The sequence below is a fragment of the Lagopus leucura genome, unplaced genomic scaffold (assembly GCF_019238085.1).
Source record: "Lagopus leucura isolate 7727_CA_CO unplaced genomic scaffold, USGS_WTPT01 Super-Scaffold_100001, whole genome shotgun sequence".
Taxonomy (NCBI): domain Eukaryota; kingdom Metazoa; phylum Chordata; class Aves; order Galliformes; family Phasianidae; genus Lagopus; species Lagopus leucura.
In genome coordinates this window covers 91,256,288-91,281,388 of record NW_024962262.1, presented here as the reverse complement: position 1 = coordinate 91,281,388, position 25,101 = coordinate 91,256,288, and the positions used below count along the sequence as shown (strand labels likewise).

The window sequence follows — 25,101 nt, the reverse complement described above, 5'->3', positions numbered from 1 at the left end:
AACCTTGCCAAAAGCATTAAAGCATCACATTATTCTAATTTAAAGATGTAATAAAATCAAGAGGATGCACATCTCTGGAATACTGAGCTGACTGAGGTATTTCCCCAGGAATCTGCTCTTATTTTGAGCGCTGATTAGAGTAAATGTTAAGTTAATGCAAACTAGGCTTTATTTTTAATGGACCCAGATAGAAGCCAATCCTACCTATCACCACACTAAAATAGTAGGTTAATGAACCTACACTTGAAATAATAAATGTATTAAATTCCATGTCTTCCAGAAAGGCTGCTTTTTACAATATTGTCACTGTTTTATTGATTACCCTGAGGTGTTCATAGAAACCAAACAAATTATTTGTACTGCATCAAATATCTTTTCTGTTACACGTGGGCAAAAGTTTGTGTTCTGTAGATGCCAAGGTCATTAGTGAGAGACAGAATAAAGAAATGGAAAGATGTGGAATCAAGAGTGAAAATTACGAGGGAGAATTTTTCTTAGAGTTGGTGGGTCAGTACTGTCTGGGCTGGTTTTCACAACATCAAGCTCTCTGAATGTAAGAAATATTATCTTCCCTGAGTTGACGACACAGATGCGACATCCATCACTGAATCCTTCAGATGCTGTGCCGCCTGCCGTTCTGTATGACTTTGATTACATTGGAAAGGTCAAAACTTTTCGTAATCAATTCCATTAGATCTTCGTCTTTCTCCACACCAGTGATAAACTCTTCTAAAGTCAGTTCCCCTAAAAGGAAATCAGCTCTTTAGGAACCGAGGAATGTAACAATCATTCTCAGAGTAACACAAGGCCATTCAAGCTGAGTTGCATCCCTCAAAAATATATCTCTATTCTTCCCTGCTGGTATGCAAATACAGGAAGAATATTTTCTAATACATTCCGATTTTGCAAACTCCAGAATTCAGACTCACCTTCCTCTGCTAAAACAGATCAAAGACTGCTATTGCAGAAGTCTAAGCCAACTGTAGTGCTTAGACTGAATTTAGCTGCACAGACCTATTCTTACCAAGGTAACTGGAGTTTATCTTATAGGTGGCTTTACCAGAGACTAGGGAATGATTTGCTGAGGATTACAAGGCATGGCCTTTATGTTAACTATTAGGATTATCTAGAGCCAGGATAAGATGTAGTAAAAAATCTATTAAGTGGTTTGCTTAGAGAAATTATTCTAAGCAACTAAAATGGTCTTGTTTTTTTTAGATTTCTTTTAGAAAGTGATTTTTTGGGGGGTTCATGCTAGAATTGGGTAATACTTTGGAAGTTTCAAGGCAACTACAAAACCACAAAGGTCAGTCCAAGGCATGTGTCTGCTGGCAAGGTACACTTGAGCGTACACAGTTCTCCGTTAAGAAGTTATTCCAGTGATGCTGTTTTTCTCTGAGAGGGGAAACAGAGCTTGGTTTAACAGGAACACTGATTTTTCCCTCTGGGAATGTTTAAAGTTTTAATTCAAATCATAAAAATGAATGATTTCTTACTGAAATAATAAATTACAAGAGGCCAGAAGAAGAGAAAACAGCTGGATGACTTAGTGCCTGTTCAGTTATGTGGTACTGTCTGCATTGTAAGCAGGTTCGTATGCACACTATTACAGTGAAAGGACGCGTTCTGATGGAAGTCCTGGCACTTAGGCTGCAGCAAGAGGAGTATCTGCTATTTCAAAGTAACAATACCAGAATGCAATTGTATAAAGAGTACTGCAGTTACGGGTGAGAAGTTATGCTGGCATGCCCAGGCTCTCTGGGACTGTCTTAAGCCTCAGATTTCCTTCACATAATGAAAATAAATTGGAAAACCGTCAGGAGATTTGTTTTAGGAATTGCTCCCCGCAGCCATGAGATTATTTCTTGTATTTTAATGTGATGAAGGAGATCACAACTTATTTGTTGATTTACATTTTATTTTTATTTTATATAGATGTATATTTAATAAGCAGCTAAAAGATGATGGCATAGTTTAAGATAAAATTGGAAATTTTTGTCTTATTCCTCAGGTTGGTTTAATCCTGCTGCTTTGCAGCCATTTAAAAATAACTAGCTATGGAAAGCAGCTTGAAACAGGGGCATTATGAAGAGGATTCTGAATAATTCATGTTCTCACATCTCACTGCTAAAATGTAAGACACACAAATTACTTTTTCAGCTAATTGTCTAGCTCAGATACAACTATTACTTGCAGTGAACAAATATCAACACAGAGGCCAAAGTAAAAATAAACATAGTATTGAGGTTAGATTCTAGAATACGACTTTGTTGTTTGAAGTCTATTATTTGCCTTCACCCAAACAATGGTTCCAGTAGGTAGGCAAAAATGCTTTACCAATCATTCATATGCATCACAAGAGCATTATTCATGTTCTAATTATATATTGCAAACAGCTTTCTTAAAAAGAAACTTTAATACACAAAGTAAGACCTCCAAATAATGAACAACAATATAAAAACCTAAAATCCTGCCTGTTTCTGATCTTGCTCAGCAATGCTTTCCTGATGTTCCTAATTTGGTAACGATTTCAGTAGATTCCAGTTGAAGGAGGATTTTCATGGTTAGAAATAGGAGGGAACATATTCACGTGACACATCTTATGTTAAAAACAACTCCAAAGCAGTGAGTTAGATCTTTACTTTCAAACTGCAAGTCCAATTGGCTTAATCTAGCTCTCTTGAGAAGAAACAATAGCATGTGTCTTAGCATATGTTAACATTCAGATTCCAAAGAGACACCAAGTATGCTGTCCAAACTTTTGAACATGGCATGTGCAACCTTGCATCTTGGTTTTCTTCGTTTAGGCAAATTAAGACACACATTTAGGCAGATTTTTGATCACATTGGTTTTGCTGAGCAGCCAGAGGACTGGCATTTTGGATGAACAGTGCAAGACCTTCACGTTTTAGCTACTACTAGGCACAATTCCTGTGCTAAGTTAATAGAGGCAGTTGATTTACATTTCACTGTAAATTTGAGAGAATATACATTCAGATTTTCAGTTCTTCGGTTGTATGCTCAGCTCCCTTTCTGATCCTGCACTCCCTCATGGCAGGGTAAACACTGCCAATACCAAGAAAACCTAGATTCTTACCATCATTGTTCACATCTATCTTCTGAAATATCATGTTAGTGAATTCTTCAGCAGTCATGTTGGTCTGTCCATTAATAGCCTGGATAGCCTGGAGACAGAAATGCAGAAAGTTCTTTCAGACTTTTTTCCTTCAAGTCATGAAAACAATACACGGGCAACTGCAGTAATTGGAATGCAGCTCTTTAGTTCAACAGCCCTTCAAAAACACTAAATAAATTGCTATTTCAAGTAAATCTTCAGTAATGAGGATTGGAAATTTAATTAACATCACACAGCCTGAAGATTAGAGACTGCATTTACATATCTCTGAAGGTCTTCTGAAAGCGTGTGACACCTCTGTTGTTCAATGCACTTACTCAATCCACACCAGCACTTTTTTTTTTCACCCTAGAGAGATCTCTGTGTTCAGGGAGTGCCCTATGATCTGTGTGATTTAAATATAGTATTATTTTTCACAGCTGAAAGCACTTGATGAGAAAGCCAAAGTTTATCTTTTATTAAAACATGTTTAACTTACTAATCACTAATAAAGTTAGAGTGGCAATCCCAGAAGTTGGCAGAATTCAGTTGTCCTCCAAAGAAATTTAAAAAAGAAGTCTCTCCTCTACTTTTTCTATGGCAAAGGTATCCAAGAATAAAGATACAAATGAATACTGCAAAATTCTGTCCCATTCACTGAGGCAATCATTTTTGCATAATGTTGATTATTCTGGTCGATAAAATAGAAGCTTATATGTTAATAAACGGCAGTCCAGATGCAGCAAGCACATACTGACAGAGCCAAACACAAAATCAATATAATAATTATTTATTAAGTGACAGGGAAAATAGATAAAAATATATATGTAAACACGCATGTATGTTCTATAACGGACACACTATAGACATTTTTTAAAATTTTAAAATCATTTTGAGATGAACTGTACTGTATAGAACAAATACACCAGTCATTTCTTTTGGTATTCCTGATATTATTTTAGAAATCATCATGTTTAATTAAAACGTATGTTAAATGAGTTCAGCACTGATATGGAACTCCTGACCATCAATGTGTACTATACTTTGTATGGAGTCCCCAGAAATGGCAAGAATTTTACAAAAAATAGGTACATAATCTTGTTTGTATTACTCATTCATACTTCAGATACTCCTTGATATAAGTCTGACCCCAGTGCAGCCTTCATAAGGCTGTATCTCTGACAGTTAATTTTGTTGTAGCACTGAGAGTAAAGCAGTCATTCCTGATGTAGTTGAATCACTGACTACCATAGAACCCCTCTAAATAATAAAATAAATTAACTAGGCAGTTAAAAGAGCACTGACAGGGTGCAAGGTGGTCTGGGCAGAATTTTGATGGCTTATAATGATCTGCTGGTCCACAGTTCGTATAGCTGTAGGGACCAATGAAGTTTTAACTGGACTTCTTTGGTCTAAATTAGAGTCTCAGATCTGACATATCTTTTTGTATAAGCCTTTGTTTACTCATGCTTGGTATAAGCAAAGCTGTTAGCGGCTGTGAGCCTGCATTTTTATTTCTGTTTAGTGCCCATCTATTTTAATCTAACCTAAGCAGAATTACTTGTGTAGGTTTAAGTTCCTTAACTCCAGAAGAGAAGCAAACACCTGGAAGCTTGAACGGTTTTAAAACAAGTTAAGCAAAAAAAAAGAATCTTTACATTAAAATGATTTTAATTCTCTTTTCAGATAAAGCACAAGACAAAGGCAGTTGCATCAGTGCCTTCAAGTGAAAAATGGTTGAGAATATGTACACTAGAAAGATGACATTAAAAGAGAAGAAATCTGGGCTGTGCTGTGCAGACTCTCCTGCCCTTAGAACACTGTTCTTCATAAAGGGATGCATCAATTTCTTCTGTTTGGTCACATGGCTAATCTGGCTCTGGCTGCTTTTATTTGGGTCAGTAGCTCTTGAAAGTGCCTAGCCAGGCACCAGGAGTAAGACAGAATTTGGCAAAAGTAAGTTCCTTGTTTATTATCACTTTAAATAACTATTTAGATTTTATGTTCCCTGCAGCAGAACCTTGATCTTCATATTTGCAAGGAACCCTATAATACTTTTCAGATGAAAGCAGCTACTGAAGTGCAAAAGAGTCATTCACTGAACAAGTTGAAAAATATGGATAACATTTTACAGAAAAAAATTACCCTGCTTTGTTTTCATAGGCTTGAAATTGACCCATTTTTCTGCAAAAATTTCTACAATATTTGAATAAAAATGTCTGTTCACGATTTAATGACAAATTATTTTTTTTCCAATTTAATTTAAAAAGAAGAGTAATGGCATTTACAGTAAACAAATCTAAAAGCCTTTCAAAAAGAATTAAAACATGGAAATGTTTTGATGACACCTATATTGTTTCCCGCACGAAGTTCAATTGGAGAAGCCATTTTTCCACAACAAACTGGCACAAACCCTTGTAACCATCTGTTTTATTTGTTATGCTACTTCAATTCTACCCTGTCTCACGATACAGTTTATCAGAACAATGTTTTTACTGTTTCTACAGTTTTTCACTTTCACTAAAGCAGCATACAGCTGTAGACCTATGGTTTAAAGTAAAACACTACTGTTTACTTCAGTAAGCAAGAAGCTGGTAACTAGAGTGTCGCTAGCTAGAGCAATTTTGGCTTTACAACTAGTAAAATACAACACATGTGGAACCATCGTTTCAGAGACAACACGCTATGCCAGATGCAATTGCTATTGGTCATAATTTGCTTACCGCGAATATGCTCAACAGTTCTTTTTTGTCGATACATCCGTTTCCATCAGCATCATATAGCTTAAAATACCATTTCAATTTTTGGTCAATTTTTCCTCGTATAACCAGATTTATTGCCGCTATGAACTCCAAGAAGTCTATAAATCCATCCTAGGAGAGAAAAAAAAAAAAAACAAAAAAAACCTGTTTAACAATATTGGCTTTTTGCTCATTCTGGCATTCACAGAAACAGGTCATTGAATTCACTATAATACAAACTGATTTATAAAGCACCTTAGCATAGAAATTTCCCTTGGCATTTAGAAAGGATGAGCTCAACTGGAAGCACTATAGGAAGGAGTGTTAGCACAGGCAGTTTTGTTCTCCATGGAAAGCTGTGGGGGAAGCAAATCACAGCAGTTGTTTTTGACATTTTTGAGAAGAAGGAAAAACAGGTTTGTGGTAGACTTCCACATAAGAAAAAGGGGAGTCTTGGATATCCAACTTCATACTGTTGAGATGTTTTCTATGGAGCTGCTTGTGTTCACATGGGTACTGCAGAAATGTGGATGTTTTCCACTGCAACAGAGCTGCTCCAGGAGTTATTAATCTGAGAGATCATGCAATAAATATTGTATATGGTAAACAATAACCCAGCATGAGTGATAGATACTGTAGTTTATTCATATAAGCATCAGGTTTCTCTGACCGATAAATTTCACATGGGAAATAAAGCCTTCAAGTCATAAACAAGTTTCTGAATAGTGAGCATGGGGGGTAATCATAGGGAAGAAGCATTTCAGATTGATTTAATTCCATACATTTTGCTTCCTTCTCTGATGTTACTGAAGGAAACTTGTCAAGGATGGGACTCCATGGTCAAGTGGTCTACGCTACCGTGACGATTCCTCTGTTTCTGTAAAAATCTGGTGAGGGTGGAAGAAACAGTTGCTGAATTTGGAGACTACTAGCTCCAACTGCTTGCCATGTGGATATAAAAAGAATTAGCAGCTGGTAAATTTAATCTTGTGATCTTTATATTGGTCAGAATCCAACCACTTGGAAAACCTTGGAAAGACTGTCATCAGCTTTAGATGGCTTGTGGCTGAGAGATTGGATGAATATCCAGTAGGTTTAACATGTTACTTATTTTTATTGCCTTATATCAACACACATCTTGCCTTCTGAGGTTTTGCAATCAGCAGGCATTGGTCTGTCCTCTAGACTGCACGAAACTAAAAGAAAAGAAGCTTTGTAAAAGTGTGTTGTGGCCCATTGCCATGTAGTGCTTGTTTTGGTTTCTGTGCAAGGTGTTTTGGCACTGTAGTACTCAAGTTTCAAATACACCCGAGTCAATGTGTATGTAGATAGATATTGCACATGCATAACTTTTGCAGGCTGAACATTGCTTCACAGACTCTCTGCGCAGGTTCTGTCATTATTGCTGAATTTAATTTTAATTACAGCAAATTCACTAAAGACAAAGGTATTTCTCAACCACAGATTGCGTTAAAATGAAATTTAACAATACCCGCATGTAGTTTTCAAGCAAGTTTAAGTCCATCTCTTTGGTAAAGAGATGCTTTACCAAAAAAATGACACAGTATGTACCACAAACTTTATGTTTTTTTCTGGAACACAAAATTGGATTCCAATTTTGGAAATACTATTTCAAAGCAATACTGTATCAGATACTTTACTGAGGGCTCCTTCTACTTTACTGATTATACTTCCAACCCTGGATTTTATAGCTCTTCTAAGAATGTGATCACATTGCTGTCCCTTTATAGAATTTCATACTATTCAGTTAAATTACAGATTAATTTTAGGCTTGATAGATATTCATGGCCAGGCTCATTTTCTTTTTTTCTCCCTTACATTTCTTTTGAGTTTTGGAAAACAGTATTTTGTTTGTTTTCTTTTATGTCTTTCAATTCTCTGGGTCTGACCAAACCTAACAAATAAACAAACCAAAATACTTCTGAAATATATCTGAGACAACGTGGTTTTTAGAGAAGCCCCAGTCACATGGAGTTGTAGACATACAAAGACTGTGAACACCATGCTAACCTCAAAAACACCAGGAATAGAAATACTAAGAAGCCCAACTTTATCTGTACAGTATGGAACCAGAAGCACTGCACAGTGGCACTGATAAGAAATGTGCCATTTCTCCTTTATCCACAAAAAACGTACATGGTAGGTAGAAAAGAAAATACTTGCGTGATCTGAAAGCTGTAGAAATCTTGTTAGACATCCAGAGTTTTCTCAGATAAAAAGAAATATTATGCTTTTTATAGTAGCATACAGGAGCCTCCGAATAGTGCATTAAATAATGGAAAAATCATAACAGTAACCTATGAAGATCATCCTGTAGCTCTACGAGTACAATAAATAGTACAATAAATGTATTATGATGTTATTAAAAGAATACTGCAGTGCTGATTTACCCATCTGCTGCTCTGTAACAAATACACGTTTTCTATGTCCTCACATGTCTCTGGGCTCTCTAAAGCCTCATGCTGTCCAGTAGACATGCTAATGTATCTGTTGCTTATTAGGAAGTCACTCAATCTCTAGAAAAGGGCTACCATAAAAATAATAAATAATAATAAAAAGTTTAAAAGAATAAACAGAGCTGTTTATTAGTGGAAGATAAAAATACTTTACTTCTGTCTTTTATTGTGCTATTCCAAAAGGCTAATTCACAATATTTTTTTATTTAAAATAGTTAGTATTGGTGAAGCCTGCTGTTTTGCCATTTTAGGACACCAGGATGGAGGTGTGTGTGAGTTGATCGCCCCTTTGTACTTTGGTGGTAGTGTGTTGCCCTCAGTACCACAGGTGTCTGGAGTAATGGTGAATTCATACTCACTTCCCCACCTGCACACATGAAGACTGCTGGGTTAAACTCACAAGATATGCTCTCAGGATAAAGGTAAAGGAGTAAAATCTCCTTTCCAAAATAGGAGAAAACCTCCCAAAAGCAGTGCTGAGAAACAGGCTGGAGAGCCACCAAAAATGCCCCCTACACTTCTTTTATTTGCTCCTGAGTAAGACCTCCAGACTTACTCCTTGGCTTAGGAAAAATAACTAACTAAATTTTTAGTCTTTAACAGCTTGATCAAGTGAACTAGAAGGTTAAAGTCAGATCAGACCACATGACTATCGTGCACAGCAGTTCCTTTGGACGCTGTGTTTAAATTACTTAGATCTCATTGACAAGTGTTTTTGAAGTCCTTTGTAACAAGGTTTGATTCACAAAACAAGCCCAAAAGCAGACTCCTAAATTGGAAGGAGTATTTTTGGATTACATGACACAAATCCTCAGGCTCTGCTCTCCCTGCCCCCAGGCCCCATGTAGAAGTGCAGGCCCTGCCTGCAAAATGGCCATCCTGGGCTTGCCCTGCCCTATCCAGGAAAGCAATCTGGGCTAGCAACTCCCCAGCAGGACTCTGGCACATTCACCTCCAGCCCCTACAGGGATGAGTTCTCTCTCTCTTCTCAAACACTTTCCAAGACCTGGATAGCACTCTGCACCCTCTGAACAAGCCCATGCTTCCAAGATGAACCTCACACCTGAAGGACATGCCTTGGACACCAAGCCTTTGGATTTTCTAAGTTAATTACAGCCATCAACTGATGTCAAGCAGGCATTTATAAAACAGTGTGGTGGAGATTTCACTAATTATCATAGAATCACAGAATGAATTGTAGAATGGATTGTGTTGGAAGGGACCTCAAGGATCATCAAGTTCCAACACCCCTACCACAGGCAGGGCTGCCAGCTGCTAGATCATGTACTGTATCAGAGTGCTGACGGCCCCATCCAACCCATCCTTAAATAACTCCAGGGATGGGGAATCCACAGCCTCTCTGGACAGCCTATTCAGGAACCTCACCACTCTCACAGTAAAAAACTTCCTCATGAGATCTAATCTAAATCTCCCAACCTTTAGTTTAAAACCATTACTCCTTGTCCTACTGCTATCTACCCATATAAAAAGTTGATTTCCCTTCTGTTTGTAAGCTCCCGTTAAATTTTGGAAGGCCTCAATGAGGTCTTCTCTCAGCCTTCTCTTTTCCAGGCTGAACAGGCCCAGTTCCTTTAGACTGTCTTCATAGGAGAGGTGCTCCAGCCTTTGGATCATCTTCATGACCTCATCTGGACCCTCTCATAAAACCTATGCACCTATAGAACTCCTTCCTGTTGTTTTTAACATCCTTCACCAAGTCTATTTCTGTCTCCTTTGGCTTTCCTAATCCTATCTCGGCAAATCCGGACAGCATTCCAGTATTCTTCCCAAGTGACTTGCCCTTGCTTCTGTTGCCTGCACTGGCCCTTCTTTTCCCTCAGTTTGAACAGCAGATCCTTGCCTATCCATGCCAGTTTCCTGCCTCACCTGCCTGCTTTCTTATTCTGATTTAGAGCCCCTGTACTCTCAGAAAGGCATCCTTAAAACGTAGTCAGCTTTGTTCCACTCCTTTGTCTATAAGAACAACTTCCCGAGAGATTGCATCCAACAATTCCTTAAACAACTGGAAGTTTGCTCTTTGTCAGGCCCACGTTCCTCAAGATCATGAACTCAACAAGGGCATGGTCGCTGCAGCCCAGGCTGTCTCCAATCTTACTATCTTTAGCAATCTTCTCCGCATTGGTGAGCAAGTCCATCAACAGTTCACGTCTGGTCAGGCTGTCCAATACTTGAACTAGAAAGTTATCAACGAACTCCTGAAGTCTCCTGGATTGTTTACAGCTTGCCGCATTGTCTTGCCAGTGGATATATGGGTGATTGAAATCCCTCATCCCCCGACAGAATAAGAGTCTGTGAGCATGAAATTTCTTGTAGCTGATGCAGGAAGGCCTCATCAACAGGTTCATCTTGATCAGGTGGCCTGGAGTAGAGCCCAAACACCAGATGTCCCTTATTGGTCTCATCCCTAATTTTAACCCACATACTTTCTACCTGACTGTTTCTCAGAGGGAGCTCCTCACAGTCTATCCACACTTAAGCATAAAGGGCAACTCCCCCAGCTCTCCAATCTCACCATCCCTTCTAAAAGCTTATAGCCCTCAATGATGCTGTGCCAGTTATGTAAATCATCCCACCATGTTTCAGTGATTATACACAGCAGAATTTGTCCCTTTCATTTTGGAACACCTGTAGGCATGTAGGCATCAGGCTAATTTCAGAACAAGTTTCCACACAGGCAAAAATGACAGTCTGAGTGCCTTGATTCTGCTAGCAGAAGCTTCTGGCACTGCCCAACTCCTGATCAACCAAAGGCTGTTCAGAGATGTTAGGATCAGAGAAAGAGGACCAAAAGCAAGCAAGTAAAGCCTTAGGAGTCCAAGCTCAGTTCCCCAATATTGGTGAGGTTAGAAGATACGTGAGCTGGAGCTGGGAAAGTCTGGAGAAAAATATTCATGTTAAGAACTTACAACTAAATTGGTTTTAAGCAGAAGTTAGTCTAGATCAGGCTAATCACAATGATACAGCCCACATACTCAAAGGAATGGTGGCAAGGTCTGAGGATTTACCATCAAAAAACTGTTCTGTTTTTTTTTTTTTGTTTGTTTGTTTATTATGTGTTCTCTACGTGCTTGAGAATAACTGTTTTGAAAACCTAGCTAGAAAGTAGCAAATGAAAGGTGACATCTTCCTTTGTGCCGAACATATTAAGATTTACGTACAGCTAGACAAAGGCAAAATGGTGTAGAAAAATGGGGTGGTTCATTAGTTACGGGGTCTGCTAAGACTACAGTAATTTAATATTAGCTTTTTATGAGATGTTTTTTGTTCAGAATGTTGGCTTATGTACAATTGAGTCTGCTGACTTTTATTCAGTCAGGACAGCCTGCAAAGGAAAAGCAGGACAGTAAAAGAATGGCAGCCTTATGCAACAAGAATTAGTACTCAAACCCTGTAAGACTGAAAAGGCCATTATGCTTTGATTCCTAGAATAGTGTTGCTAATCTTCACAGATCCTTAAAAAAAAAACTCTCACAGCTTCAAATTATTTGAATGCAGATTAAAAATAATTGACTTGGAAACTGTGAATACACAGCCAATGCAAAACAGTCCAGTTACTCAAGGGTGGGCTAGAACAGCCAGATCTGGGCATTTTGGCTGTGTAGCTCTTGAACATCGATTTCTGGTAGCGTTGATGCAGCCCTACTGAGATTGCTGCTGAGTTAGCCAGCCATCTCTTGTGCCATACAATAGTTACACATACAGAAAAGCATGGTTTCTATTCCTGTAAAACTCTTACTAATTGTAAATTCATCATCTTACTTAAGAGTACTGAGGACTCATATAATAACATACAAAACAAATTGGGGTCTTTTTTCAATTTTGCCACTGAAAAATCTCTAAACTGCACAGAACTCAACCCAACAGCAGGAAAATAGCTCAACAGACTTCATCTGGATTAGCAAGAATGCAAATATAGACTGTTCAGGTATTTCAAGCCCAGGGTTTAGAATGTTAAGCCACCTACCCTCCCCACGCCTTATACTATTACCCTCCCTCCCGTCTTAGACTATTACTTAAGCCTGATAATGCAGAGGGAAGCACTTAAGTATATATTGGCACAGGTCAAAGAGCAGATTACAACAGCTCAGAATAAATTGGGTGAAATTTATAGCTAATCCCGTATGCTCCTCCATTTCATAGTATTTCTCCATTCTCAGAAAAGTAAAGGCGGATTCATTTTGCTCCATTTAATCTTCCCCAATTTCAACATGTCCCTGAGTCTGATGTCGGAGTTTGGGGCCTGAAGAGGACTCTAGATCTCTGCTAGGCTATGGCTGGAATCATCAGATTCCTAAGTAAACAAAGCTAACATATGTCACAGTGACAGAGGGGAAACTCTTGACATGCAAAGGCTGTTAGGTAAGGATGAAGAAAGAAGCAGGAAATTAGGAGGGGCAAATCATTACGCGGTTTTGTGATAGGTGCATACTCTCTGTTACATAAAGAGGCCAGGCTATATTGACCAAACTGTTATGCAAAGTTCTGCCTTGTCCAGATGAAGACGACCATTTTCTAAGCTTGGTGGCTTAGAAAACACCAGGCTTTCAGGATTGCTGGCAAAATTTGCAGAAATCCAAAATGCTAAGGTGACCAACAATTACATATTTTTTAAATCTCTCCTTCCCCCTCCATCTGCCCAACCCCTTGCAATCACTTACTATTTTCTTTCAAGGTTATTGAGCAAGGAGGGAGACAAGGATGTCACCAAGGCACGGGGCTGAGGCTTACAGCATGACAGAACAGTGTCTAGGAGAGCTGTGCAGAAGAAAATCTTGTGCTCAAATGATGTAGCCCTCTGCCATCATCTCTTGGATGATTCAGCTTTCTCCACCCCTCATGTTGAGCCTTTGCTCGTGCTTTTAGGAGCAACTTCCTCAATATATAACAAAGCTGTAGGTAAGACAGAGTAAACTAAAAAACACAACCATAATCACAAAGCCTTCTATTTTTCAGCAAATTTCTTGCTGACAGTTCAAGCAAACTTTTCTTTTTTGACAAACCTATAGAAAAAGAACTCCAAGGACATAGATGCATTCTAGGGGCAAGGATGCTCTTTTTTTTAGTGGCAAAGTCGCACTCTTTGGCAAATAATCACAGGTGCTCCTGCATCACATTTTAGGAATTAAAGTCTCAAAGGTTGTATGCAAGAAGAAGGTACATTTAGTGTCACTAATTGGGTTTGTAACCAGGTTGGTTAAAACAGATCATCTGATTTCTGTTGCACTTTTTCTGCAATTCTTATTCCCAAAGCTCAGATCACTGACATTGTTTTCACCAACAAATATGTTAATCACAACTGCGCATACTTTCAGGCTTAAGCAATGCTTAAACAATAAAGGGGAAAAAGAACAAAATGTAAACTAGGAGTAGCCTTCATTTTCTCTACTCATAAATAATAAGGCAATAAATAGAAATAAATGACGGCTGTCCTTTTGAAAAAAACTTAATATTTCTTAAAAAAAAAAAACACATAGAGATTAATGAACTCTTTCCCATTAAAATTACTGTTCTCTTTATCTATATAATAACAAACAGTGTTTAAAAGTAATTATGATTAAGTGTGCAAAGTTAATCTTCATTGCCTGCTCATATAACGTGACAAAATTACAGTGTTAGCTGGTAATGGTAGTAATATACTCAGTAATGACTGTAGAGTACATTCTAATTTGTTTATACTTAAATGAAAATTTCAGAGAAGCCCTACATACATTGTTACAGAAGCGTAATTGCTTCAGTTTTGTGCATGACTTTGGTCACTGAGTAGCTGCAGAGAAGACAGCTCTAAACCTTTCCTTATAACTTCCTTTTGTAAAGGACCTACTGGCTGGGCTGACTTAACCCATGAATCTCAGGTGCTCCAATGGGAACTGGACGCTGACCTCATTTTAAGATTCCACTTAAAGAACCAGCTTTTCCATGGTTGATGGTGCAGTGCCTTTGCCAGGAAATTACTCTGACCTAAAACTTTTAGACCAGAACTCATACCAACAAATCTTCGTTTAAGAATTCAAAAATAATGACATTAAGCAAGGGGCAGTTCTACTAATAGTGATAAAATAGTCTTTAAGCTGGTAATGTCACACTATCACAGCATAAGTTAGTACTATTACAGCAGTAAGTCCTGTGACAAAGCACTAGAAAACAAAATTAGGGTTGCAAAATTGTACCAAAGATCGTCTGAAAGTTCTTAGAAAGTGAAAGAATACTACAGCTTTTTCACAATCAATATAAAACTGGATTTTAAAAAAATTCTAGAGGTAGTTAAGAAGTAGAACAAAGACATTCTTTAAGACAGACTATAAATGAGTAGTGTTTAGTGGAACCAGACTAAATAGTTATAGAGCATTGTTTCTATTCTATGAATTTTTTTTAATAAGGGTATAGTATCTTTAAATGGCACTTAAGCACAGTGACAAAAATAATATAACTGCACTACTTTGAACACAGCAAACTATAATCTCATACTTACTTACAGTAATCAGACTAGTTGCTTTATGTTTGAAATAAACTTATGCAACATTACTCCAAGATTAAGGCATAGCAAACTGTCCTGCTTTATTGGCTTTGTTGCTTTCATTGCACTGTGTCCAAAACTAATGTGAAAAGGATATCTACACTTACATGCCAACTCCAAAAAGCTAAAATATTTCAAGAAGAGCTGCAGACTTTGAAGTAAGTGCTGTAGACACGTTGCTTCTGACAGAAAGACTATTTCTTGCTAATATACATCTCTGTTCTTATTTTAATCTAGCCCTTTGTTTAGAAGCTGATTAACTGATTGACACACAGGTTTTATTGCAGACTCTACAATGTGACAGCTATGATTGTCATGAAAAGTGTTTTTTAAAGTATTTCCTGTTGTGCAAACTTAATTAGAGGCAATTGTGAGAATGAAGAAGGATTCAAAATCAGAAAAAGCAAGAAACATATTACCCTGAACAAAGTGATAGCACTATCCATGTGTGCAAGGGCAACACAAGAATCTTAAGCAGAAAAAATAAATAGCATGAAATGTAGTGTGTCTTGCCAAGAACAGTACCAGCCTATATGCCTATATGGCTCTTGACCACTTGCTGTAGTGTGTAATGCATTTGTTGCTGCTGCAGCCTTACATCTTTGGTTAAGCTGGTTGGTTAGAGTAAAGTAGGACAAAAGTATTTGCCCTGAGAGTTTTTTCAGCCTGAAGAGATCCCTAAAATTATGCATGCAGCTGAACTTAAATTTGTGCAAATATTTGAAGACTTAGAATTAAAAAAAAAAAAAAAAGTCTGAGAAAATATTCCTATGGTTATCATCCATTGCCAACTATCACATCTAATGTGAATCAACTTTGGTAATGTCTCCAGAGATGAGGATGCAACAGTGTAGGCAAATCCTTGGTTACCCCAGGAACATTTAGATGAAGACAGTGCAGGAAATGAAGATCAACTGGAAAACAAAGTTTTAAGCAAAGGAGAGTTGGCAAAAATACCCTGAGTAATTCTAATTAAATTCATTGGGGATGGGAACAGTTAATGTGTAGGTTTCAGGTAGTGTTTGAAGTATTGCTCACCAGCAACTCTTTATGAGTTTCTTATGCTTTCACAGGAACATGGAAGGCAGCTGTTGTGTAGTCATATGTAACCCTTGCATAGTTGGGTCATGTTAAAAAAAAAAAACAACATTTTCATATCAGTGAAAATATTTTTCTGTTTCTTATTATGATTAGGAATTGGGAAAAGCGGAGAAACAAAATAACCCAAAGTCATTTAGTTATATTAATCACCAAAACATATATGAAAAATATTAAATATTTCTTTGTATGTTTTTCTGAGAATATGAGCTGCACTTCTTCTTTCACACAGAATTTCATGTTCAAATTACTTGCATTTCCTTCTGCTATGATATCCAAGAATAGAAACTTGCCTAATCCAATTCATGCCAACATAGCCCAAGAAGATAACATCTATTTATAGTTAGACCACAAATTCAGACAATGAAAAGTCTACCTGAAAATCACTGAAAATCAAAATAATAAAGGCACAGAAGTACAGTAGGGAAGGAGCTAGGATGAGAAAATGAGAAATAGCAATCTGCCTCCCAACACTTGTCAGCACTGTGCAAAGTAGAAGGGGTGAAAAAAAACTTTTCTTCTTTGGAGGAAAATAAAAAGGTTTTATATTTAGTTTTCATTGCTACATACATCATTTGACACATAACTAAGTTCCACTGAAGTAACACATTTTTGCATTCCTTATTATCTGTTCTACATCAAATAATCTGCTCTCAGACAGAGGGCTTGAATTTTGGATGGCCCTTTGCGGAGCCAGGAGCTGGACTCCATGATCCTTATGGATCCCTTTCCACCCAGGATATTCAATGATTTGATGATTTCTTTTTGCAAAGGAACAAGATAATTTATGCCAAAATAAGCAACAAGAGAACTAACATAGCAGCATCCCATTTTCTGTATATTGTTTCGTATAATAAATGGCTGTATAAATGTCCTTCACAGGTTACAAGAACCCAATCAATCAATTCTTGCAATGTTTGATCATTAAATTTAGAAGTTCCACATCTTTCTTCAAATTATAAGAAGTGGATGACAATGCTCTGTTCTTTTTTTATTTAAAGTGAGAAGGCTGTTTAGAATAAGTTTTAAGTAGTACCAGTGATGACTACAGATTTTACTCCATAATTCTGGTCAAGAGAAAGTAACACTTTCACTGAAATATCAATATAGCAGACAATTCTTTTCTAGGCATATTTTCTTCTTTAACACTGATGTAACATCATTTTGAATTATACAGAAATCTCTGAAATCTGTTATATATTCTCACAGAAAACCAAGTATACAGCAATATATTTGCCAACTACTTAAGTACTTTAAATAAGCATAACTGTTTCCTCTCTAAAATTCATCACTAGGCTACATAAACCAGGACTGCCTGACAGTTATGCCTGAACTGAGATGCAGAGAGAGTAAAATAAGCACTTTAGCTTATTTTTATTTGCTACTTGTCTTTGGTTGTAGATTTTTCAATTTTTTTACAAATAGCTTGAGAATGAAGACCGTGATCATTTTTTCCATAAATGGCATAATTAACTATGTCATTTAAAAATGAACTTTTTTTGCACTTACATTTTAAAGAAAACATTATTTTGGAAGACTTCCATTGGTAAGCTGTGACAAAAGATAAACTCACCATTTATTATACTGCCAATGCCGTGATATAAATAATGCTTACAAGTATTAACATATGAGCTGTGAAAAAACAACTACTGTGCTACCGCAATACAATTTTCCTGTTTACTGGCAACTTTTTGTTTAAATGAAAATCCTAAAAAGGAGAAAGATGTCTGTAACACACCAAAACTTGAAAGGACTAAGGCTAGCAAGGAGGTGAAATGCAATGCAAAAATGCAAACTTTATTTTTTTCCACACAAATCTCACTGGCTTCCTACGAGACTAATATTCCACACTTTGCTTGCTAGAAGTTTCAAACTGAGCATATAGGAAACAGATAAGAATGCCTATGGACTTTTTAAGAGCATTTGACCATCATATTCACAATGGAATACCCCAAGCATGGATGACCCCAACTTATCTCAAGAAGCATTAGGCTGCTATAATTAGAATTGTAGATTAACCTCAGGCCTAACACTTTAACAGCTTTCTGAGGAGATTCCTATTTGTATGAAAACAGAAGCCTGAAATAGAAGTGAGAAATAAATATTTTCTCCTGACAACGTAGGACTTGATTAAATGACTTAAGTTTTCCAAAATGAGTTTCTTTAAAGCAGGCCACAGATGATATAATAGCTTCAGCAACAGAAGTCATGACTGTTTTAAATCATAAAAGCTCCACTTGCAAACCATGATATTGTCTGGCCACAAAAAGTTAGACAAAGGAAAAAAACAGGTCATGTATCTATAAATGTCAGGCGAAATATGAGAGAAAGTTCAAGTTTGCCTAGCTAAACAGCTCTGATATATAGAAGGAAAGAAAAAGGAACATATTTATATCAAGAAACTTTATATACTCCAGTGCTCACTGTGATAACAACCCCTATATTAGAAAAAAAACAACCAGACAAGAGTGAAAAGCACAGGAAATCAAATTTTGAATACAAACTTGAGAAATTTCTGTAGTTCTGAGTGAAACTGAATGTGGGCAAAAGCCCAAATAATCAAATTATTTCTGAATCCATATGTATTGTTCATGCAACTATTCACATGCATTAACTTCGGTGGTTTGCAGATGAAAAATTATCATCTGTTTAATACTGTGCAGTGTCTAAATGTTCTACATAATATTGTAGAAAGTTAATGACCCCTTATTTGTAGAATTGTAGTTGCTATTCAAGAGACCCCAGTGCAATACTGCCAGTAAGCTTTCCATTGACCACTCACTCTTCACATATCTGTTCTTAACTAAAAGCACTTTTCAAGATGAAAGCTTATTTTTCCACCAGAATCCTCTATAGATGAAAAAAGCTGTATAAAAGGTAAAGGACAAAAAGTGAATATGTGGAATGAGAAGATCCACTTATTTTACTTTATCAATAAAGCATTCCTTTCTCCTGCTCTAAGAGGCTGCTTTATTTCCAGCTTCTCCACATAAAAACCATCGTAGACATATACTTGAAAAGTATTTGATTGATATTTGTTATGTCTAAAACTATGCCTTAAAAATAGTGGTTATCAGTCTTGAAAAAAAGAGTACTGTTATAATATTAGAAAAAAAAATCAGAAATTCAGGCTGTAATAGAAAGGCAATCATTATACTTGCACAGAAATAAAAATACAGCAAATCTGTTGGCATGGGCTCAGGTTATAATTCCTACATCTCTAACTCCTAGCATTACAGAACAGAAACAGAGGGGAAAAAAAAAAAAAAAAAGTAGCAGAAAATACTCTCTTGTATTGGCTGTACAGCCATACTCTGTCTCACAAGGACATATTTCTGAAAAGTGCAAAGGTTAGTAATTCAATGGGTAGCAAAGCAATTTTTCTGAGATACTGAATTCCTGGCCAGTATCCTATTTTTCCATCCTTTCCCCATGACTTATCTTGTTTCAGCGGATGAAGATGAGGATAAAGACAGTGACAGGTAAAGTTTAGAAAGACGTAACAAGAACGTTCCCAGTAAAAGAGGCAAGTTCCTCACGCAGATGAAGCAGTTGAGATCTTTCAGGACAGAGATCCAAGAAGCTATGTTAAAAAGACAGCATGTCCTGCAGCTAACAGTCCCAGCATGGCTCCTCCTGCCTCCTTCTGCCATGCGATATGTACTGTCTTTTTATGTTTAAAACACATTTATTAAGTACCTGTTTGCATCTGCTCGCTAATTCTTATGGGAAAAGTTACTTCACTGTCTGGCAGCCTTACTGCTTCATGTATGAGTGATGAGTGTCGGCAGAGCAGGGTGACAAAACTCTGAAACACCATACAAAGAACTGACCATTAGCAGGGTGTTGCCATTTTGTGTCCAGCCATTGCCCTGGCAACTAAATGTGAGCAAATTCTCCCTCTGAAACCCACATTTATTTCACTCTTCACACTTCTACATCAATCCAGAATCTTAAGGTCTGAAAAATCTGCAGAGCATATGTTGGTAGATACACTGCAGCACTGTGGTGAGAACCTACCAGCATAAAGCAATCCTCAAGACAGACCAAAAAATGCCCCACACTTGTCTGCCAGTCAGGCAGTTTATGATATCTTTTACCTTCTTCCTTCACAACCACATAGTCTAAGGTCACCTACACCTCATGAAAGGTGCTACAACAAATACTAGATGGACAGAGTTTTGACATTGCCTGTTCCCTAACAGGCAGCTACATTAGGGAGAGCAAACTGCAATCACAAGCACTTATTGCAGTAGCTGGAAGAGTAAATTGGAATTATAGCCAAGAGAATTAGCTTTACCTCTTCATTCAGTCTATCAAGTCTTGTAATTTGCACGCTGTGTATTATCTCCTTATCTTAATTACATTTTCCTCTTTGCCATACACTCAATACAGTACTTCGGGCAAATTTGTTTTTCTGTGATGCGCTTCACTGGCTAAGTAGAGATCATATTTTCCCTTTTCTCTAATATTGTTGTGAAAAAGGAGTTCATTAACTTTGTATTTGATCGTATGAATATTTTTATATACTCATATACAAGCATTGGATAAGCGGCGGATAGAAGAATCACCAGTGAACCTCAAATTACATCCCATCTTTAGAATTGCTTCTTGACATTTTTAAAGCGTTCCTGGAAAAGTACTAGCAAGAGTTCTACTCAAAGCCCACAAAGGACGGTCCCACCTCTTGGCCTCTGGTGCACCACAGCAGCAACCCTGTCCACAAAAGCAGTTTTTTGAACAGAGCACAAAGAAAAGCCTGAAGGCTACAACTCACAAGCAATGGTTTACGATTAAAAAAGAAAAAGAAGATTTACCTGGTTCAGATCAAAGATATCAAACACTCGTTTAATGTATAGATCTCCCTGTGGATCCAGCCCTTGCAGATCAAGGAGTTTCTTGAATTCATGCAGGCTAAGTTGCCCAGATGGGCACTCTCTCATAAATTTGCTGTAATAATGGTGCATCTCTGGGATAGGGCCATCACCTGGTAAAGATTCATTGGCACCCATATTATTATGCAGATGTCTCTTTTACTCTATTGACAATTGTGTCCCCAGGTTCAGAGTCTTGCACATCACCAGAACTCAGGCAAGTAACTGCATTTAAAGGGCCGGAGTAAACCTCTTACAGCTAAGCTTCTCTTTTTATTTAGTGACTCTTTGAACCCATGTGAGATTACCTTTAATGCCTGGTCCTAAACAAGATGGGATTTCATAATGTGGTTAAAGTAGAAGTTTAGATGACCAGACTCAAATAATGGTTCGTGAAAATCCAAACTCCCACTAACTACAAATATACACATTAGAAAAATTGGGAGATTCTCAAAGTGGTTGGCTAAGAACAATTAGCAACACATAAAAGTCTAATCCTGGACTAGCTGCAAGAAATAGTTATAATTTATTCCATAAATAAGGATGAAAAAGTTGAGACACCAAGTGGGCAGCTCACTGTTACATCTTCACTGTAGGAACATTAAAAGCCTTTCTAAACACAATCTTTTGGACTCTTCCTTGAAGCACTTCTTACCATGGATATGGCTAGTGATTTCTTGCACCTGTGTGCAATTGCACCATATTTGCTCCATCAAAGCATGATCTCCAAGTAAAATATAATTTTCTGGTCATCAGCATAGTGATAGATCTTGAACAAAAGAGGAATATTTTTCGTGAATTTCTTCAATAAGAATCAGCTCAATCTGCTGATTAACTAAAAGGTCCCTCGTTGTAGGTCTGTGCTGTAGTCCTGCTTTTTGTTTTATAGCTTTCTGTACAGCTTTTTACAGGAACTGAATTATTTCTTCCTCTGTAAGATCAGGGAAGGGACTGGGTATCAATAATACTTCTCTACTGATTAGCTTCTATATAGGGAGATGAGCAGCTCAGGGGCATTACTAGAGCTACAAATAGTAGTGTAAAACTATAGGATGTTAGAGACATAGGAACAAGGCACTCCCACTCATTCTTTTCATTTGCAATCACATGGTGAAGTTAAAGAGCACAGTCCTGTGAGATGCTGAAAAACAGCAACGCCCCTCCAACCGAAAGAGGCCAGAGAGCAATCAATATTTCATGGGACTGGGCCTATTTTTAAAGAGATTCCACTCGATCTTCGTGGGTCTTGCTAAAGCTCTCTCCACAGGAACACTGTGAAGTTCAATATCATATACTATATAGTGAGGTATATGTGTAAGAAAGCTGCACACTCCTCAAAAGTGCTCAAGAACTTATGAAGACTGAGCAGGAAGACAAACATTGTCCTGACTTCAGCTAAAGTTGGTTCAGTAGGCAGAGCATATACAACCAACTAGGTGGTGGCAATGCAGTCCTTTCACCAGAGACCAGCTCTGATTCCTAGAGCTTCTTCACGATGCCAGTGATGGATTGTGGGGATGCATCCAGGTAAGCATGTGTCTGCTGAGTTTGTGGGGCCAGAGGGTGCAGGGAAGGGCCCCAGACTGAATGAACACTAATAAGGGAGAGCAGGAGAGTCCATACAGGACTTAGACCATATATTGGAGCTGGAGTCTCTGAGCTGAGGCAAAAAAAGGAGGGGGGCAAAATACGATCCCATCCATGCCACAAAAAAGGTCTTCTCTGCAGAAGGAAGAGCATCCTAGCTTACATCATAGCTTATATCCACTGCCTGTCTGCAGATGAGTGTAAGGTGGGGCAGTGGTGAGGAAGAAAAAGGAAGCAAGGACAAGAGAGGTGAAGGGAAATAAGCAGACAAACCTTTTGGTTATGCACAGTGACAAAAATCTCATTTTTTCTTCCTCAGTCATCATAACCTGCACTTAAAGCAGTAGCCAACCACTGTGTCAAACACCACAGAAAGACAGAACCAGGGATCTGATTTAGGCTGCTAACTTCATGAAATGAGATTAGTTAAACACTGTCCTTCTCCTTACATCTCTTCTCTCATTCAATGGCAGCTTTCTTCACATCAATGGCATCTCTTCACGTCACCTTCTCCAAAACCTGGATCCCACTTAGGCAAACAGAACTTGGGAGCTGCCCACATCAGTTGATCCCTCTCCACTCCCTCCCATATTTCTCACCCTTCCACACCAAAACAAGTCTAAGGAAAACATATCCATGATGTCTGAGGCACGTGAGAAAGACTTCTGCATTGACTTAAAGATAGGGCCTTAGAAGTCAGACTTTTGTCAGATTTTGCACTTTCTCATAAAAAGCGTGTAAGGAAATGTTACTTTAAAATCATTCCAAGTTTACTTTAATACTTGTTTTCAGGATTACCTGTTTTCATTTAATAACAATAACTAAAATATTTGTAAAAGACAGCAAAAATGCCTGAAGAAAGAGAGATCTGATTTATAGTTCACTCTCACAGCATCCTTCACCCCGAGTGAGGGACTGGAGCAGTATATAATAGCTAATATTACACCTGACAAAAAAAAAAAAAAAAAAAAGAAAAAAAAAGTGAGTTTTATGGGGCACAAAAAGGCAAAAATTTATAGCCTGCTGCATAGTTTGACAGCACTTAATAAACTCACAAAGTGTGTGCTGAGATAGTAGAAGTTCTACAGAAATTGCCTATTCCTGAAGCCAATGGCAATGGAACATTTCTACTTTTATAAACAAAGAAAAAAAGAAAAGAAAAAAGAAAAAGGAAAAATGTCATAACAACAAGGAATTGAACTGAAGAAACTAATATAGCAAAGCCATCTCAAAAGCACTAAAACAATGGGTATAGAGTCCACCATGTATATGTATATATGAGGGAAGCCCAGTGAAGCAATTTCAAATAAGCAATCTGTGTCAAAATGAACTGATGCTAAATTACAAAAATAAAATTTCAATATCTATTAAAATCTACACTGGAGATGGCAAGAAGCTTTCTGGAGCTTGTACAATGTTTTACGATTTAAGAAAGAAGTACATACCAGTAAGAGGGAGACCATGCATTTGCACTGAAAATGACAGTCCTATAATAAAGATTACTGGTTCCAGAACAGACTGCTGCAAAGCTGAAAGAACACAAGGCACACAGAAAATACACTCTGTAGGTAAAGCAAAATTGTCTCTGTAGGCAAATATGATACAACAAAATAAAAATAGATTCATGAATCCTGCTCTGAAAATTGTATTAAATCTCATCAGTTTTGAAAGGGATGATGCTATTTGATTTCTTTACAAATTATTAAAAAAAAAAAAAAAAAAAGTAGCTCCTTTGACATAGGTTAAAAATAGTGGTTGCTCCTCTTTTTTCTTCTTCTCTTCACAACAGGGTGATCAGGAACAACCTTGATAAGAAAAATGGCAGAAAAACAATAAAGACATTCTTTCTCACTTGGGTATTACGAAAGTGGTGGCGATTGCAATTGTAAAGATCTAAATCCTTGTGTTGTGAAACAAGGTCACACATCTTCAGACTGTGATATATTCAACTGAATACTACCTATATGAAGTGTAAGACAAAAAATGACAGCCGTTAGTGCTTGAAGTAGCAATTACCAAGCATTAAATGCACTTGAATAAAAATCACATTGTTATCTTAAAGTTGTGTCACCTTTGCCTATTCACTTTTTCGTCTTCTTGATTTTTTAATCCATTCAGGCTCTTACCAATGCTTTTCCTTCCTCAACAATTCTTACCTGCCATTTGTTCTGAAAAGTGCCATTTCTCTCTCCCGCATGATATGGCTTTGCTGCTGGACTTTGCCTCTCTTTTTCTTCTTGCATTCCTTTTCCTCCTTGTGCTTTGCTGCTATCAGATGATGTTGTACTGTTACTGAGAGCCTACAGACACCTGCAGCTGCTGTTTATCGTCACAATGCATCTGTCACTGCTTGTTTTGGCTGTAAAGGGGAGCTACCTACAAAGCACCACGGAAAGCCACATTGCAAAATTTCTCATATCCCTGTCTAGCCGTCTGAGTTAGGAGCATATTTCCCTTTTTCCATCCTGTCACCTTCCACCATCACTGCCATCTCCGCACATGCATATAGCTACTTCTCATCCCTTGCTCACCTCCTTAAACAAGAAAGCTTTGCTGGTGAAGCAGGTTTCTAGCAGGACATAAGCTCCAATCTCTCTTTCAGGAAGGAGAGGATTCGCTAAATTCCTGCTAACTCTGGCATCAGGAGCAGGAAAAGAAGGGTTTTCACTGTTTC

The 25,101-nt window shown here is 37.6% G+C and overlaps 1 protein-coding gene across 1 annotated transcript in view; it reads right to left on the bottom strand.

The window, feature by feature from the left end:
• Positions 1 to 613: 613 nt before the first annotated feature.
• Positions 614 to 25,101, bottom strand: part of GUCA1C (guanylate cyclase activator 1C) — a 33,580-nt gene continuing 9,092 nt past the window's right edge. The window contains exons 2-4 of the mRNA XM_042868428.1: positions 5,839 to 5,988; positions 3,098 to 3,185; positions 614 to 744 (exon numbers count right to left, since the gene is read on the bottom strand). Of these exons, the coding sequence (XP_042724362.1) occupies positions 614 to 744; positions 3,098 to 3,185; positions 5,839 to 5,988 (369 nt within the window). The remainder of the gene's footprint in view (positions 745 to 3,097; positions 3,186 to 5,838; positions 5,989 to 25,101) is intronic.